This window comes from Panthera pardus, unplaced genomic scaffold, assembly GCF_024362965.1.
Source record: "Panthera pardus isolate Hobbes unplaced genomic scaffold, ASM2436296v1 HiC_scaffold_22, whole genome shotgun sequence".
Classification (NCBI taxonomy): domain Eukaryota; kingdom Metazoa; phylum Chordata; class Mammalia; order Carnivora; family Felidae; genus Panthera; species Panthera pardus.
The window spans coordinates 43,898,495-43,916,270 of NW_026526788.1; the positions used below are offsets into that span (position 1 = coordinate 43,898,495).

The following is a 17,776-nucleotide window of genomic DNA, read 5'->3' on the forward strand; positions in this document are numbered from 1 at the left end:
GGCTGACTGGGTACAGGAGGCCCCGCTCTGGACAACCAAGAACGCCAGAACAGGTATCCACAGATTCCATGACCTCTTTCAAAGCCAGCCTGCAGGAAGCTCCCATAGGGCAGTCCGGCCCCTGCCCTCTGGGGCTCTCCTGGTCCTGCAAAAGTGGGACCTGCTAGGGACCCACCAGACCATGAGAGGGCTATACTCTGAACAGTCAGCGAACTGGGCTCGACTGAGAAACAGCCAAACAAAGCCCACCTCTGCACGTGCTTTAAAGCGAGCCAGGGCACCGGGGTGGCTCAGTCAGTTAAGCCTCCAACTCTTGGTTTCAGCGCAGGTCATGATCTCATGATTCATGAGTTTGAGCCCCGCATCAGGCTTCATGCTGACAGCGTGGAGCCTGCTTGGGACTCTCTCTCTCACCCTGTCTCTCTGCCCCTCCCCCACTCACTCTCCCTGTCTCTCTCCCAAAATAAGTAAATAAAAACTAAAAAAAATAAATAAATAAAGTGAGCCAGAGCTACCGCCCATCTGTCCTCGGTCCCTATGGCATAGATCCGGTTGCTCTGGGGGAATCCTTTGAAGTGCTGCAGAAGCCTGGTCCCTCTGAAGAGCCAGTCACCCGGCTTCTTTCTTCCAGAAGACTCAGAGCCCTGCAAGCCTCCCTTCCTTGCTGCCAAGAGAAGGTGGTTGCGGGGGTCCCTGCCACCCTCCCAGCCAGCACAACCACGGTGGCCCTGTCTTGATTTTCTAACTGCCACTTTCTTAACCTCAGCATCTGTGAGCCTCATTAGAAGCCTCTGCAAACCCTCTCCGGATGTGCACAGGAAAGAAACAAACAAACAAGCCAACAGGCAGACAAGGCAACCCAAAACAATTAAACCAAAAAATTAAAAGACAGCATGCCAGGCCGATGTGAGGAGGTAGGTAAGGACAGCAGGCAAGTCCTCATGGGCACGACATCAGGCCACTTGGAAGATGACTTCCAGCAAGGAATTGGATAAACAGAAACCCACAGGGAAAGCAGTGTGTCAGGTGTGACCCTAGCTTCTGGTTCTGAGTGGGCTTGTCACCACTCCCAGAGCCTCCAGTGAGGTGGACAGCTGCCACCAAAATCAAAACTCCCAGTCTTCTTCTTACAATGGAGAATGGCCATGCAATGCAATTTTGTGCAATTTCGTGCAATTTCAGCTTTTTCACATTCCAGGATGAGGCGACCAAGGAGGTCAGGCTTCCGTATTGCCTGACATTGCCACCGGGCAGGAGAGTTCCCACAGTTGGGCAGGCCTCCGTGTCACAGCACACATCTCACATCAGAAGAGGGGAAAGCCGACCACGGACACGAGTCACCCCTGGCCAGGCCACCTGAGTCTGCATGTCCCAGCCCCACCCACCCTTCTCACGGATGCCTCACTTCCCAGCACTTGGTCATGTAAACTGCCGGCCCCCCCAAACCTCCCTCCTGTTGAGCACGCCATTTCACATCCTGATTGTTCCTGGGATTTCCTTGCCCCCTCCTCTGCCCGAAACCCTCCTTGCTCCCAGCTATAATTCAAACTCCACCATCTCCCTGGGCAGTTTGTTCAGCACTAGGCTCAGAGGCCAATAAGCTGGTGCTGTCCTGGGTACTGAGGAGGAACAGGAACAGTGAAAAGTGGCCTGGGGTCACCGGGAGCTCCATCCTTCAGACCCAGCATTTCATTTCGACTTCCCCAGAACCCCTGAGGTAGGCATCTTTATTATCCCCATTACCGAAGGGAGAAAACTAAAGATGAAAAAGATTTGTCCACGTGCCCAGAAATAAGTCTGAAGAAGGCTGAGGCAGGAATGACACCCAAGTCCTCCAGCAGGCTCCCCACAAAACCAAGGCAGAGACTACAGCCTTCATCGTGATATGAACATTTGTTCCTCCTGGGAAACTGTGGAGAGAACTTTCAGGTGAACTGAGCCTGTTTGAACTCTCGTCGGGCCCTGGCCTCCAGATACACAGAATCTCCCTACACACCTGCCAAAGGAGGAAAATATAGGCAGAAATTCAGTGGGCTGAACACACTGGTTCACTGCTGACACTGGAGGAGGGCGAGTCTTTGGCTTTGTACATCTTTGGACTCCATAGAAATTATGTATCACTGTTGTAACTGGAAATTTTAGACAGACTTCCAGTTATGGAATGAGTAAATCAGGGAATGAAAGGTACAGCACAAGGAATATAATTTGTAATAATGTTATACCTTGACAGAATGCTGCTACATTTGTGGCGAACACACCATAACATACAGCCTTGTCCAATCACACTATGGTGTACCTGGAACTAATGTAACATTGTGAGTCAACTATACTTCAATTTAAAAAAATCTCAAATAGGGACACCTGGCTGGCTCAGTCGGTTAAGTGTCTGACTCTTGATTTCAGCTCAGATTATAATCTCACGGTTTGTGAGTTCGAGCCCCACATGGGGCTCTGGGCTGACAGTGTGGAGCCTGCTTGGGATTCTCTCTCTGCCTCTCTGTCTTCCCCTCCCCTGCTCGCTCTCTCTCTCTCTCTCTCTCTCAAAAATAAATAAATAAAATAAACCTTAAAAAAAATCTTTTAAAAAATCTCAAATAGGGGTGCCTGGGTGGCTCAGTCGGTTGGCATCTGACTTCAGCTCAGGTCATGATCTCACCGTTCATGATTTCGAGCCCCACGTCGGGCTCTGTGCTGACAGCTCGGAGCCTGGAGCTTGCTTCAGATTCTGTCTCCCTCTCTCTCTGTCCCTCCCCACCTCTCTCTCTCTCTCTCTCTCTCTCTCTCTTCTCTCTCAGTAATAAATAAACATTAAAAATTTTTTTTAAATCTCAAATAAACAAATGCTTCCTAGAAGAATAAATGGGCAATGAAATGTCCCAAAATACTGATTCCTTCATTCACTCTCTTGTCGAATATTTAATGAGCACCTACTATGTTCCAGCTGCTGTTCTAAATGTTGACTATGCAGCATCATTCAACAAAACAGACCAAATCCCTGCCTGTACGGAACTCACATTCTAGTTGGGGTAAGACACACATCAAAAAATAAATAAATGGCAGTGGATTTAATGAAAACAAATAAGGCAGGAAGGGAAAAGGGGTGCCAAGAGGAAAAAGAGTTCATCTTCAAAAGAGTTAGTGAGGGAAGGCAGATGGGATTAAAGCCAGGCCCTGAAGGTGAGGAAACAGCCTGAAGATATATAACTTCTTGGTGGGAAGAGTGTCCCAGCAGAGAAAACAGCCAGCACAAAGGTTCTGAGGCCAGACTGCATCTGGTATGTTCACATAGCAGCAAGGAACTAGAGTGGAATAGATAGGATTGGGGGGAAAGGGGCCATGACAGTGGGCAGGACATGAAGGCAGGGCAGTGGCTGTTACTCCCGTACAAAATGGAAAGCTCCAGTGGCCATAGTGGACCTTTGGGTTAACATCTCAGGTTCCCACAGGACACTTCACACCTTCACACCTTCGGGTGCCCCAGTACCTTCCTGCCTCCTGAGACTCCCAAGGGGAAGGATGTTCCAAAAACTGTTTCAGAGATCCTGTCTGGATGCAAGCCAAGCCAGTCCCACCAGCCGCCCACCCACAGAACCCTGCTGTAGCCTCCAGCCAGCCTGGTCAGCGCTGAGCACCAGGCAAGAGAAACCCACTTCCCAGGCCTCAGCTGAGATCCCCTTGCAAAAGGCAAAGGAAAACTTTTAAAGCATAAGGTCCCAACCCCACTACTGTGTGCCAAGCACATGCTAAAGGCCAGGTCCCACCACCAGCCTAGGAGGGAAGTGCTGTGATGCGCATCTTACAGACCAGGAAAACCAAGGCTTCAAAGGGTACACGGCTCCCCCAGGATGCAGTAAACAGTGCAGCAGGGACTTGAACCTAGTTCTTTCTGACACTACAGCCTGTGTTCACCATCACCCCAATGAGAAGGCTTCTCTGTCCAGTGACCAGATGTCAGAGCTCTCATCCTGGCTGGAGACGGCTTTGGCCTGAGTACCAGCCACGGTTGCCAAAGGGCTTCCCTGTCTCTCCTTGCCCCTCCCCTGCCATCCACACCTCCCAGTCCCACTCCCTCTCTCCTGGCCAGCCACACTGACACTCTAGGTCCCTAAGAACCCTCTTTAGGAACAGAAAGGCAGCTACAGGGAGGCTGCACATGGGCCCCAGGCACAGGGCCTGTGGCCACCCAACCAGTGCTGAAGTGACTGGGGCCAAGGACAGGTGACCTACAATTCTTTCTTCAAAACATATGTTGCTATATCTGGCAATATTCTACCCCTTCATTGGGCTGGTAGTTACTCTGGTGCATACATTTGTCAAACCCATAATATCACACACCTAAGGAGCATATTTTATTGCATGTCAGTTACACCTCAATATAGTTCATTACAAAAAATGAAGGCGCTCTCGTGACATTGCTGGGTCCTGTTAGGAAACAGCCATGCTTTCCCTGACAGAATGGTAGGAGGTGATTTAACTGAGGCCTTGAAGAGGACACGGTATTTCATTTCACCGAGGGGCGGGGGACAGATCCAATCTGAGCCAATGGTCTTCCCAGATGTTGGGGCCACATCACATGGTACTCTTCCTGGAATTCTGGCATTTAACAACAAAACCTATTTCCTCTTGTGTGCTGGGGTCAATGGGATCAAAGCAATCAGGACCAGCAGGAGAGGGTTGACAATGGGGCCATATCTGTCTTCCAAGGGGGACTTTCTGGCATGGTGTAGAAGAGGAAAGCACAGAAGGTCTGGCCAAGTTCTTGCTGTGGCAGCTACTGTGGCCTCCAGCTGCATAAGGGGGCATATGTGGGGGCCAGTGCAGGCTTGTCTTCCCGTTCTTTATCCATGCCTGTATCAGGCCTTTCCTCCCATCCCCAGATGCACTCTGGAATCTGGCAGAGGGGTGAGGGAACTTCAGACTTAATGAACTTTAATCTTCTAGGGAATGCTACAATTAACATGCCCTGAAGTATAGTTGCTTTGTAATTAGATGGAAGAACAAAACCCAAAACACTCGTCCTGGTAAAGTTATTGTCGAACTTCTTGGTAGGTTTCCTAGCAATTAAACTCACTTACTCATTTCATCTAGAAAAAGCATTTATTACTTCAATTTAAACTAATGCCATAATGATACAATGTGTGTTATTAATGAGATCCTCAGTTGTCTGGCCTGCTTTGCCAGGGGCCAGAAAGAAGACGCTGTTGGTGCAGAGCATTAAAACAGCATTTGGTCTGGGGTGTCTGGGTGGCTCAGTCAGTTAAGCATTGGAGTCTTGATTTCTGCTCAGGTCATGATCTCACAGTTTTTCAGATCCAGCCCCACACTGGGCTGTGTGCTGACAGTGCAGAGCCTGCTTGGGATTCTCTCTCTCCCTCTCTTTCTCCCTCCTCCCAACTCTCTCTCAAAATAAATAAATAAACTTTTTTTAAAAATAGCATTTAGTCCAAATGATTCTTTCTTCTGGGGAGTTTCACTTCAAGAAGACTCAGGGGTAAGGTCCAATGGCTGACGGATGTTTGCTATGAAAACCAGTCAGGCTGTCCGGCTGAGGAGGTGTGATGGCTCACTAGAGCCACCTGTGACCATGTAGTGAATGTCCCCTGCAGGCGAGACACCTGACCCCCAAACTCTGTCTCCCTATGTACCAAGAACACAACCAAGATGTGGTCCAGGCCTCAGAACAAGCCACAGCAGAGATTCACCAGCTCAGAGGCCAAGAGAAAAGAAGCAGCAATGGGGCCCCACACTGGCCACAATTCCTGAGTAAATAAGTCTGACCGAGCACTTAAACATGTGCCAGGTGCTGGTCTGAGCCCTTTGCATGTTTTAACTAAATTAATCCCCACACTGACCCTATAAGCAGGGATCGTTATTTTATCCCCACTTTATAAACAAAGAGACTATGGCACGACTTGGGGGATATGCCCATTGTCACAGCTATAGAAGCAGAACTGGGATTCAACCCCGGCAGACTGTTCTTGAGCCCATGCCCCTAACCGCTACACTCAAGGTAATCCTGAGCCAGAGTGGAGGGGCAAAGAGCTGGACCTCTCACGGCAACCCTCTGCAGAGGCCCTGTCGCCACACCCAGTCCTCCGATGGAAGAGCGCCATGTACCTCCACTCCCGGTTCCCACACACAGTTTGCTATTATCACACAGACCACCTGCTTTGTGCCACAAACTCCGCTGAGTGCTTGCTCTCATAGCCTATGAATTCCCATCCCCTTCCAAAGGTGAGGAAACTGAAGCTCCAAGAAGGTCTCCATGGGCAGTAAGAAGGAGGGAGGGGTGGCAAGCCACATTTTTTTTCTGTTTACTTATTTTTTGTACTTGGTACAAAACTCAAAAGGTATTTTTTTTAAGTGCTGTGAAAAGCAGATCTCCCGTGTCTGTCCCAAGTCATTGTGTTTCTCTCTCTAAAACAACATTTCACCACACGGATGGTGTGTGTACTCAAATACATATACACAAGCTTGCTTTTACACCGAGCAACCCTCCACACCTTTGTTCTCACTTTGCTATTGTCAGCTAACAGCGTCACGTGTTCGAACTCTTGCCTCACAGTACATAAAGAACTAGTATTCAACTATATATGTATATCCTAATAGATTAACCAATTTGCTGAAGATGAGCATTTAGGTTGTTGGCAATTTCTGCTGTTACCAACAATGCTACAATAAATCTTTGTGTATTAAGAAGAGAGTCTACCTGCAGTGTTTGCCATGTGGACCCAGAGGCAGTGAGCACAGCCATGATACCCAGCTTTGGGAATCAGACGTGGCCAGCCCCCTGTTCCTCAGCTGTATGACCTAGAGTGAGCCTCTTTACTTCTCTGAGCCTCAGTTTCCCCGTAAAACAGGAATGGTGCGAACCCACCTGGAAGTGTTGCCAGGAAATGATGTAAGCTGGCACTGTTAAAGTGCCTGCATCGTGCTTGGCGCAGAGCGAGGGCTGGAGAGACAGGAGCTGTTACTCACTGACACCTAAGTCAGCTGGGGCATTCAGGTCCTGCCAGCAGCTTGGACTCCAGGCCTGGGGCTTGTCCTCAGTCTAATCACAGTTCCTCTCTATGCGTTACTTCCTTCTCTTTCATGAGCAGCCAGTGAGTCTGGACACAAGAGCTGAAGGACTGGGGCCATCCAGAGATGAAGACCCCCATGTCCTCTATCTGCCCTCAGGCCTCTGAATGGGCATGAGAAATAGGCCCAACGGCACCACCCGAGGTAGCAAGGTACAGCTTCCAGGGATTTCTGGGGGTCCTAAGCTCACTGTGAGCCTCTAAGGCCTGCCTGGACTATAGTCCAGCCTCACCCCTGGCCACTAACCACAATCCAGGCATATGATCTGTCTCTTCTTCACTGCTTCCAGGCCTTCCAGTGTGCTCTTCCCTCTTCCTGGGACACTCTTCCTACTCTCCTCCCTTTTGCTCCCAAGCCCTTTGTTTACCCAACTCCTAATAGTCCTTAAGTCGTTGCTTACATGTCACCTCCTGCAGGAAGCTCTCCTTAACCACCTTGCCACAGGCTGCTCAATCACCACCAAGAACAAGATTGGCCCTGGGCCATGGCAGAGTCATGGAGGAATGTCAGGCCACGGCTTCAGGGAAAGAGGCAGCCTAGCATCAGGAGCCACATGTGTCTTATGCTGGGACCTAACTGTAGGTACCCAGCCAGGAGGGCAACATCTGTCCTCAGTGCAGAGAGTGAGTTTTTGGAAGGAGAATATGACATTTGGGCAGGGAAGGACTCCTTAAATGAGAAGAAAAAGAGCTAACTGTATAAAAGGTGAATAAATCTAACAACAATATAATATAGAACTTCTGTGCATTAAGACAACTAACTGACAGAAGTTATCTCCCATACTTAAAAAAGAAAAGTCTCAATGTTTTGAAATGGGCAAAAATTTTAAATGGTAAACAGGCATTTCATAGAAAACAAAAATAGTTCATAAAGATAGGAAAAAATGCTCAATTTCATCTGTTATCAAGAAAATGTAAATTTAAATCATACTAAGATACCATGTCACATGAAAATCTTAAAAGTAAAAAGAATACCAGGTGTCGGTGAGGTTGGGGAGCTTTGAGAATTCTGGAACGTTGCAGACAGCAGTGTAAACAGGTAGAGATGCTTTGCAAAACAATGTGAAATAACCTAATAAATTGAAACATGCCTGGATAAAATACTCCAGCAATTCTGCTCCTCAGGATGGACTTTCAAAAAACTCTTTCACAAACTAGTGCAGCCACTCCAGAAAACAGTATGGAGGTTCCTCAAAAAGCTAAAAATGGAACTACCCTACGATGCTATAATCACACTACTGTGTATTTACCCAAAGAATACAAAAACACTAATTCAGAGGGATACAAGCACCCCAATGTTAAAGCAGCATTAATTACAATAGCCTAGATATGGAAGCAGCCCAAGTGTCCACCGACTGATAAACGGATAAAGAAAATCTGCTATATTATACAATGGAATACTACTCAGCCATAAAAAAGAATGAAATCTTGCCATTTGCAATGACATAGAAGGAGTTACAGAGTGTTATGCTAAGTGAAACAAGTAAGTCAGAGAAAGACAAATACCACACGATTTCACTCTTATGTGGAATTTGAGAAACAAAACAAATGAGCAAACGGAGGAAAAAAGAGAGAGACAAACCAAGAAATAGACTCTTAACTGTACAGAATGAACTGATGGGTTATCAGAGGGGAGGTGGGTAGACAGATGGGTTAAATAGGTGATGGGGATTAAGGAGTGCATTTGTTGTGATGAGCACTGGCTGATTAAAATAAAAACTTTTAAAAAAAAGAAATATTGAGAATATTTAAAACTTTAAACTTTAATAAATTAAAATGTGAATAAGTAAAAAAAAAAAACCTCTTGCACAAACATCAAAAGAAAAGTACAAGAATGTTCTAATTAGCATTATATGCAATAGCAAAAACCTGGAAATAACTCAAATGCCCATAACAATAAAATGGATAATAAATCAGATGATACTATGCAACCATAGAAAATGATTGAATACACCTGAATTGGATGAATGGCTCTCAAAAATCTAATTTTGAGTGAAAAAGGCAGTCACAAAAGTGCATAGAAGTGCTATTCCATATATTTAAAGTTCACAAACAGGCCAAACCTAAGCAATATGTATTTCAGGATCCATACCTGTATGATAAACTATCAAGAAAAGCAGGGAACTGGCTAGCACACTATCAGGTTAGTGGTTACGTCCCCTCAGTAAAGGAGGACATGATAGGAAAGGGATGCACATGGTTCCTTTACATTTTTTAAACTGGTATGGATTCATGGGAGTTTACTTATTATCATTCTTGTAACTTGGCATATACATTGTTACCATGTGTGACTTTTAGTTGTTTTTAATAATTTAAAAACTAGCACAAGGGGTGCCTGGGTGGCTCAGTCGGTTGAGTGTCTGACTCTTGATTTCAGTTCAGTTCATGGTATCGTAGTCTGTGAGATAGAGCCCCGTGTTGGGCTCTGAGCTGACAGCACAGAACCTGCTTGAGATTCTCTCTTTCCTCTCTCTTTCTCTGCCCCTTCCCGGATCATACTTGCACGTGCTCTCTCTCTCTCTCTCTCTCTCTCTCTCTCTCTCAAAATAAATAAATAACCTTTATGTATGTACATAAATACATAAATACATAAGAGCACAAATAGACAGTGGGCACTCACGCAGATCCTGACCCACCCCCAGCCTGCAGGCTGGTCCAGGGGCCAAGAGCAAGCTGCTGCACACTGGAGACGCTATAGAGAAAAGAGCTCTGGTGTCCCGACTTCACATCCCAACCCTGTGTAGCTTTAGCCAACTTCCTCTGTTTCTTTATCTGTGAAGAGTTCTTAGCAAAATCATCGTCCGTGGTGGGGACACGGTGAATATTTGTTGAATGAATGAGTCAAGACATCCAAGATTCCATCGTAACTACCACCCTCATCCAAATGTATTCCTGAGGGGGAAATAGTGGCTACAGCTTCTAACACCCACCTCCCCACACACACAAATGAATATCCCAGAATTTGAAGTGGCACATCAGAAAGTTCTCTGTTCTGTTCGATCCAAACTTTTGGTATTTTAATGTTACAGATTTTCTCTCCCAAATGTCAGCTTCTCTTCTATTTTTCCTTTCACTGTCACAACAAGCATACAAGTATTTTCAATGGAATTTTACCAAATGGCACATCTTACATTTTGTAAACTATATACATGCACACTCCTCTTCTCGCCCCTCTGCCAAGTTCTGTCTCAGGGCCCGGTGATTTTGCTTCTTTGACCCTCATCTCCTGATTCAAATGCCCAGTCCTAAGGTTCCACCCAGAGCAGATTATTCCTGGGCTTAAAGGGAGGCCAGGGGGCAAATGAGGAAGCATCAGGCCTCCTTAAGCAACAGGGGGAGCTTCTGTGTGACATTCACTAAAGCCCTGAGCACACCAGCCTAGGAATGCCAAGTCCATTCCAAATCACTCTTCCTTCCTTCTTGGCATCAACTTGCCCGGCTGGGGACAGGAAAAGGAAGCTGGAGCCTAGCAAACCTCAGATTACAGAAATAGGATGGTGTCTTGGCTAAGGGCGTGGGCATTAAGGTCAAAAATAACCTCTCTGGGCGTCATGTTCTTTATCTGTAAAACACAACAATAATCCCACCTCAGAGAGTTATTGAATGGCATAAATATATATATATATATATGTAATATACATTTAATATACATAAAGATACTTGCAGATCAGCATTTAAAAAAAAAGTTGCCATATCCCCAAACCACTTCTGTTTGACTTTGGAAGGAATAAAACAGTCTTTACACTCAATTTGCTTTTTAATTGGGCTCATCTGCAGCTAGTGCTGTAGTGGTGGGGTGGAGGAGGGGACCTAAAGAGCTCTGGAGGCACCATTTGTCTTGGGCATATCAGCAGTGTAAGCCCACCTACTACTCTCAGACAGGCCAATGCCAGCCATGCTGAGAAAGCACTCACAACCCGCACTCATGAGCTGGAGATACCGCATCAAACAGCACATGGGTTGGAAAACAGGCCAGAGACTAGACTGTTGCATGAGCAGCACAGCCAGGACAAGCAGTGGAAGTCAAAGTGGTTACAGTTTACAGAGAATATTTTGGAGCAGAAACCTGGCCTCAGAAGCTGTCAAGTCAGCGGACCGACGTCCAGGGCCCACAAAGGTAGGAGGTGTTGCACAGAATCCAGTGAAAGAGCTTTGGTCTCCAGAAAGCCTAAAGCCAAACAGATCAGCACCCAGGACAGCGACAATCAAATGTATGGCAGCACTGAGACATCGCATTCACCCCCACCATCCAGATCAGAATCAGCAAACATAGCAGGTTGCCGCCAGTCCCTCCCCTGCACCATGCAAACCTCATGGAGGAGTCATGGCATTTTCTATGGCTGAGCCCACATACAGCCTCAGAATCCTTCTGAATCCTTCCCAATACAGCTTTCAAGGCTCAACCAGTTGCTGGTCTACTAGAGGAAAGCTATTGGTTTACCCTGTCTTCATGGAATCACTGACAAAGGCCAGTCTGGTTGAAAACTAACTTCAAACCTCACCAAAGGTAGCAAAAGTATCCAAGTCAGAAAAAGAGGCACATCTTTAGGCTTGATTGGAGGTGTTGGGTAGGAGGGGAGAGATGAGGGGCAGGGAGGTGTGTTTGCAGAATGAAACATCCTAGCCCACCTCCCCCACCTCAGAGGTCAGACTACCCGGTGCCTTGTCTTTCTTCCCATTTTTTCCTTTGTCTTCTGTGAAAATTTCTTGAAATATCCATGTCCTCATAAATTAGATGCTTCATTCACACACTGATAATTTCTTGGGGCCAACTCTGTGCCAGGCATGGTACTAAGCAGCAGGGACACAGTAGTGAATAGCACCTGGCCTGCTCCCCCGGAGCTTACAGCCTGGTGTGAGAGTCAGTGTCCATCAACAATTAACCCTCATTAGTTTGTCAGGACAAGCTAATAGCAGGCCAAGAGAGTGAGATGTGTACCTCACACATGTAACCAAGGAGCCAGCTCCATAGGAAAGAGAGGAGCCTTCAGACAGGTAGGGATCAGGGCCCCTTTCCTTGGAAGTTCCCACCTCCCAGGCCTTGGGGAAAACCAAGGCTTGAAAAGTTCCTGTAGGCTACAGCACAAAGGGAACAAAGATGTTGGAATAAGGGGGGTTAGGGGGCTTACAGACCCTACCCCACAGCATCCTCCAGCCCTGGTGGTGTCCACACCTCCCAACAGCCCAGCCTCAGAGCAAACTGGATGCCTGGGTTGAAACATCAGTATGAAGCATTCTCAGGGAAGGCTGAGCCTCTGAGAGACACCCTGTGGGCTCCGGGGGGCTATGCCATGACCTCCAATGCCCCCCCCCACCACCACCCAGGGCCAGAGATTGAATGCAGGTGGGAGGGAGAGGTCAGGCCTTGGACATAGTCTAGTTCAAGTGCTTGAAGCCTTGAGTCACCCTTGTCTCCATCACCACCTCATTTCACTTCAGCACAGTGACTGTTTGCTCTTCTAATTCCTCCTGGAAGACTCTAAACAGCATATTTGCTCAAGAGCTGGGGACAACATTCCAGTCTTAGAGAAGCAGAGTATTTAGGCAAATGCAAACATATGCTGGTTTCTCTTCTTAGTTACATTCTTGGCAAAGGAATTATTTCACCAAGAGACAAATCAGGACTTTCGAGGGCCCATTCATTCCAACCTGGCCCCAGCAATGGGACTGCTGACCCTTACCAGTCCCCAGACCCTTTAAAGACATGTAATGTGAGTGGCAGCAGCTATAAAAGGGTGGCACAGGGATCCCTGTGAGGGAACTACTCTATGTCCTGACCCTAGTGGTCACCTAGTGGTGATAAAATTGCACAGAAGTGAATACAGACACCCAAGTGCCTATAAACTGGAGAAGAATGAAAAAGGTCTCTGGATTGCATCAATGTCAAATGCTGCTTATGATATGATATGAGTTATGCAACGTGTTGCCCATGGGGAACCTGGGTGAAGGGTGCAAGGGATCTTTCTGTATTATTTCTCATAATTGCATGTGAATCTCAGTTATCTCAAAAGTAAGTCTTTTTTAAAAAAACACATAATGCGGAAACCGTTTCATCTTGGGAGTAGGACTGGCCTGTTTTCACAGAGCAGCCATAAGAAAACCTAAAACTATTTCTCCAAAGCCCATTTTTGTGCATTTTTAACAAAGTATGATTTTTTTTTCACATGGGAGGTCTTCAAAAAAGCCACATTCAGCGACATCCACATGACCTTACCTGGCCCAATGACCCTTAGGGTGCCCCTCCCCTGACCTATGCCCCAGCCTGTGACTCTGAAACTCAGGGCAGACCATGGTAGAGGGAGGCAAGGGGCTGGGAGGGCCAGGTGACTGTCCAGTGTGAAGGACAGTCTTTGAAGAGGAGTCTTCTGGGAGGACCATGCTGGCTGGCCTCTGCCTCTACCTATATGCAGCCCTTCGGATCCCTGCCAGCAGTTTATTAATATTTTATTGAAAACTCTAAGATGATTCAAACTTCAGCTGTCATGATAAGGTGTTGTTGCTAGGCAACATTCGTGCTTGTCTACAGATCTGTTTTTGCAGCTCTTCCCCCACTGGCAAAGCTCAAGGTTAGGCCCTAGCACCCCGAGACCCATACCGCTCAGACCCCCAACCACCATGTGCACCCAGCCCACTCTGAAGCACTCAGCCACCAGCCAATGGCCTGGCTCATGGGTCTCCCAATGCCCAACGTGCCTCCCAGGAGCCACAGAGTAACCCCTGCCCCCAACTCACCATACTCGCTGTCGTAGAACATGACAAACTTCTGCCAGCGCAGCTCTGTCACCAGCCTGAGCATGACGTCATTGAGGCGCACGGGCGGTCTGGAGGCCAGCGTGTAGGCCTCACCGTCAGGGCTGGGGTTCAGGTGGCAGGCAGTGCGCGGAGACCCCCCTGGGTTGCGCTGGACAAAGAGGTGTGGGATATGCATCGCATCTGTGAGTGACTGCAGGGCGTTGGCAGACGCACAGCCAGTGGACGTGACCAAGGCCAAAATCCCCTGGGTCATGAGGTCACAGGCTAGAAAGAGAGGGAAGAGAGAGGGAGGGGTCAGCACGGGGACAATGCTGCACTGGCTTCGATCCACATGGCCCATGCCTAGCAGCTCATGCCCGGGGCCCCAAGAAATGCTGCCTGCCTCCAGAGACAGAACTACCCCGGGCCAGGCCAGGAGCTCTCACATGCAGAGTCTCACTGATGCTTTCAGGGATCCTGCCACCCAGATGTTCTTACACCCATTCAGCAGATGAGGAAATGGAGGCTGGGTGAGGCAAAATCATTTGCTCAAAGGCTACTCAAAGAGGGACGGTAGGACGAGAATCCAATGCACATCTGCTTGAAACACCCATCAGGGTTGCTAAATTAGCCATCCTGTTTCCCACCTGGGATATGAGCCTTTTAAGAGCCAAGAATTCATTTTGTGGATCTGTGTGTCTCCAAGGCCAAGACATAAGCCGTGAATATACTGTGTGCGCTATGATTGTTGGCTAGACTGAACTGATTGAGGCTGAAGGGAATAGATTACATCAGAAAGTCAGGGAGACACTTACCCCAGAGGACTCAGGTTTCAGGCAAAAAAAAAAAAAAAAAAAAAAAAAAGACAGCACTCCTAGGTCTTCTGGCCAAGTCCACTTAATTTATATCATAAAATACTGGGTCAAACCCCAGATGAAGCAGTCAGTTCCAGAAGCCCAAGATTATTCAAAAGCCAGTTGATAATAACAAAGGAAGATGCACAGCAACTAGGTGGAGGAGGAGAGGGAGGGAGGGAGCCGCCAGCAGCCTGTTCTTGGGCTGAGGCCCTCGCAGCGCATCTTTTGAAGTCATCCAGTATTCGTGAGGGGTGCCCCTTTTAGCCACAGACTTACGTCTTTGGGGGACATCAGACCAATTAATAGAAACATGCACCGCCCAACACTGCAACCCACTGCTCTGGTTTTGAAGCAAACATTTATTAATAATGCTTATGTGATGGAGGGATGTGGGAGAGCAGACGCAGCTTCAAAACACAGCCTGGGAATGTCAGCAGGCCATCTGCCGCAGACGGCAGACTTTTGAGCAACTTTGACAATGCGGTTCTTTCGGTTGAGAGCCTTTGGGTTTATGTAAACGTCTCAGACCAGGCTGAGAGGAGACCAGGAGCAGAGGAAACAACCCCAAGGAGAAGGGAGTGGGGGCCTGGGAAGGTGAAGGAGGAGAGAGGCCCTCCACACCTCCAAACCCCAAAGGCCGGCTGCTCCCCACGCAAGGGCGCTCACTGGGCACATTCATGAGCATCAGCAGGACGGTGACTCAAATGCCCGCAGTGCTCCCTGCTGGACCCTCAACCCGCACACACAATGCAGGGGCAGGGGCAGGGGTGGTGAAATGAGATCCTCTGATGTCTCTTGGGAGTCACACAGCCATCCAAATGCTCTGACCAACTCCCATGCAAGCTTCACATGGCAGTTCTCTCCCAAACAAAAATCCAATTGCGTCATGCTCCTGTTTAAGGCCTTCAGTGGCTCCCAAGAGCTTTGGGGACAGTCTTGTAGGCTTCCCAATGCCTGTAGCTTCCTGCTCTTCACATGCCCCTGCCCACTATGCCCAGGCCAACCAGCCCCGTTTGAGCCCCTGGAACCCTCCACATTTTCTGTTCCCTCTTGCAACTTTCAACTTGAGTGAATACTCAAGACTCAGACTCTATATCCCCAGACTGGCCAGCACCCCCCTGTCTTGAGCTCCCCCTACACCCACACCTTCCCTATCAGGGCATGATGCATGGCTTGTGTAATTCTCTGTCTCTCCTAGGACCACACACTCCAGGGAGCCATGTGATGCGCCTGTTCTGTCCATCATCCTTCCCTAGACACACACCGTGTCCAGCACATGGCAGTTGGCAAAGACTGGTGCAAGAATGCAGTAAGCCTGGACATTTTCATGCCCTCTGGTCAATAATTCCACTTTAGGCACCTATCAAAATTATGGGAGTGGCTCTGGATCCCAAAACATTCATAGGATACTTACCCATGCTGTTGAAATATTGCTCACAATCTAAAAGATGCAGATAGGTGACTGGTTATGAAAAACACTCCATTTGTTGAAAGCATATGTAGCCTTTAAAATTATTGATGAAGATACTAAGGTAACATGGGAAAGTGCTTGTCATAAAAAAGTTATGTGAAAATAATACAAAACTGTATGTCTTTTATTACATCGATGAAATAAAACTCAACACGCATGAAAGACAAGGAGAAAATATTGCAAAATGCTAAAAGTGCATTTTACAAGAGGCCTGAACTGATTTTCCTTCTTTTCCATATTTTGCCAAAATTTCAAGTCATGAACAGATAATTCTTTTAGAAAAGAAAAATAATCTTCCAATAATGGGTAAGTTGTGAAGCTATATAGGAGGAGGGACTATTTTCTGAGAATTTTCCCTGTGCCAAATACTGTTGAGTACGTGTGTGTGTGTGTGTGTGTGTGTGTGTGTGTGTGTGTGTTGAGTACTTTATGTATGTGTCATTGTGTCCATTTTCCAGATAACAAGTTGTGAGGCCACACAACCAATAAGAGACAGGGCTGAACTGAAATGCCATCCAATCTAGAAAACACTTCTGAGAGGCAGCTAAGTGACAACAGCAGGGCACGAAATTATACACACCCCAGAACTGTAACTAGATAAAAAGCTTGCTTATGGAAAAGGCAGGAGAAAACACCAAAAGGCAAAAAAATAACAAGGTGTGGTGATGCTGAATGGATTTCTCTTTATTCTCTGGTACATACTTTCTTCAATGCCAATACACTGAATTTCTAACTCTAAGAAGTAATCATACAAAATAAACTGGACATCACAAGGATGGAAAGCTGTCCAGACACCCAGCCCAGGACACCCACAAGAGTGCTCCTGGCTGCCATCACTCACTCCCGGCCCTCCACTTCCCACCCCATCCAACTCCCTCCCAGGTCATCACCTGACTTCTGATGGCAAACCCTGTGCCCATTCCATATACACCAGTTCTGAAGTCATTGAACCTCTCTGAACCTCAGTTTCCCCATCTGGGCAGACATCCCACCATCACTGCAGACTGCTTCCTTCCCCTCTGTGTGTTTCATACATATACTCAGCGCCCCCTACTGTGTGCAAACCCCTGCAATGGGCACTGGGGGAGCACAGGGCACCAGCCCCAATTCTGAGAAGCTTGGATCCACCAAGAAGACAGACCCCATGATTCAGCCTGTGGGGAAGGAGAGATGAAGCTCCTTGGGACCCAGAGAAGGGTGACCTCAGGGTCTCAGAGAAAGAGGATTTAAACCAGCTGAGATGAAGGAAAACAGCATGACAGAGGGATGCAGCATGACAAAGACACAGGGGCCAGGCAGCAAGAACATGCTCAGGGAACAATTGCCTGACTGGTCACTTTGCCCCAGTCCTGCTGGTAGCCAGGGACACCAACTTCTTGGCTGGGCCTGGGCTCACCAGGGCAGCAGAAGAAGCCCTAGAATCTCACTAACCAAGGTTCTGGTTTGGGCTCCTCTGGTCACATGGGGTGAGAGCTCCAGTGATCCCGTCTGTCCTATGACGTGGCCGGTGCTGTGCCTGGCATGTCCTACCCTGAGAGTCCCGGGTCTGGAGAAGCCTGGATCAGCAGGATGCTGGCATTTCAGGGAACACTGGCAGGACTGTGATTGTGAGACTGTCCCGGAATGCTGACGGAGCC

The 17,776-nt window shown here is 47.8% G+C and overlaps 1 protein-coding gene across 4 annotated transcripts in view; it reads right to left on the reverse strand.

Moving 5' to 3' along the window:
* The window catches only part of GRID1 (glutamate ionotropic receptor delta type subunit 1), a 696,359-nt gene that overhangs the window by 524,036 nt on the left and 154,547 nt on the right, over positions 1 to 17,776 (reverse strand). For 3 of the 4 annotated variants that reach the window (XM_019444804.2, XM_019444808.2, XM_019444809.2), the window contains exon 3: positions 13,812 to 14,096. The exons of the other annotated variant lie outside the window; for it this stretch is intronic. In XM_019444804.2, the coding sequence (XP_019300349.1) occupies positions 13,812 to 14,096 (285 nt within the window). The remainder of the gene's footprint in view (positions 1 to 13,811; positions 14,097 to 17,776) is intronic. 4 annotated transcript variants of the gene reach the window in all.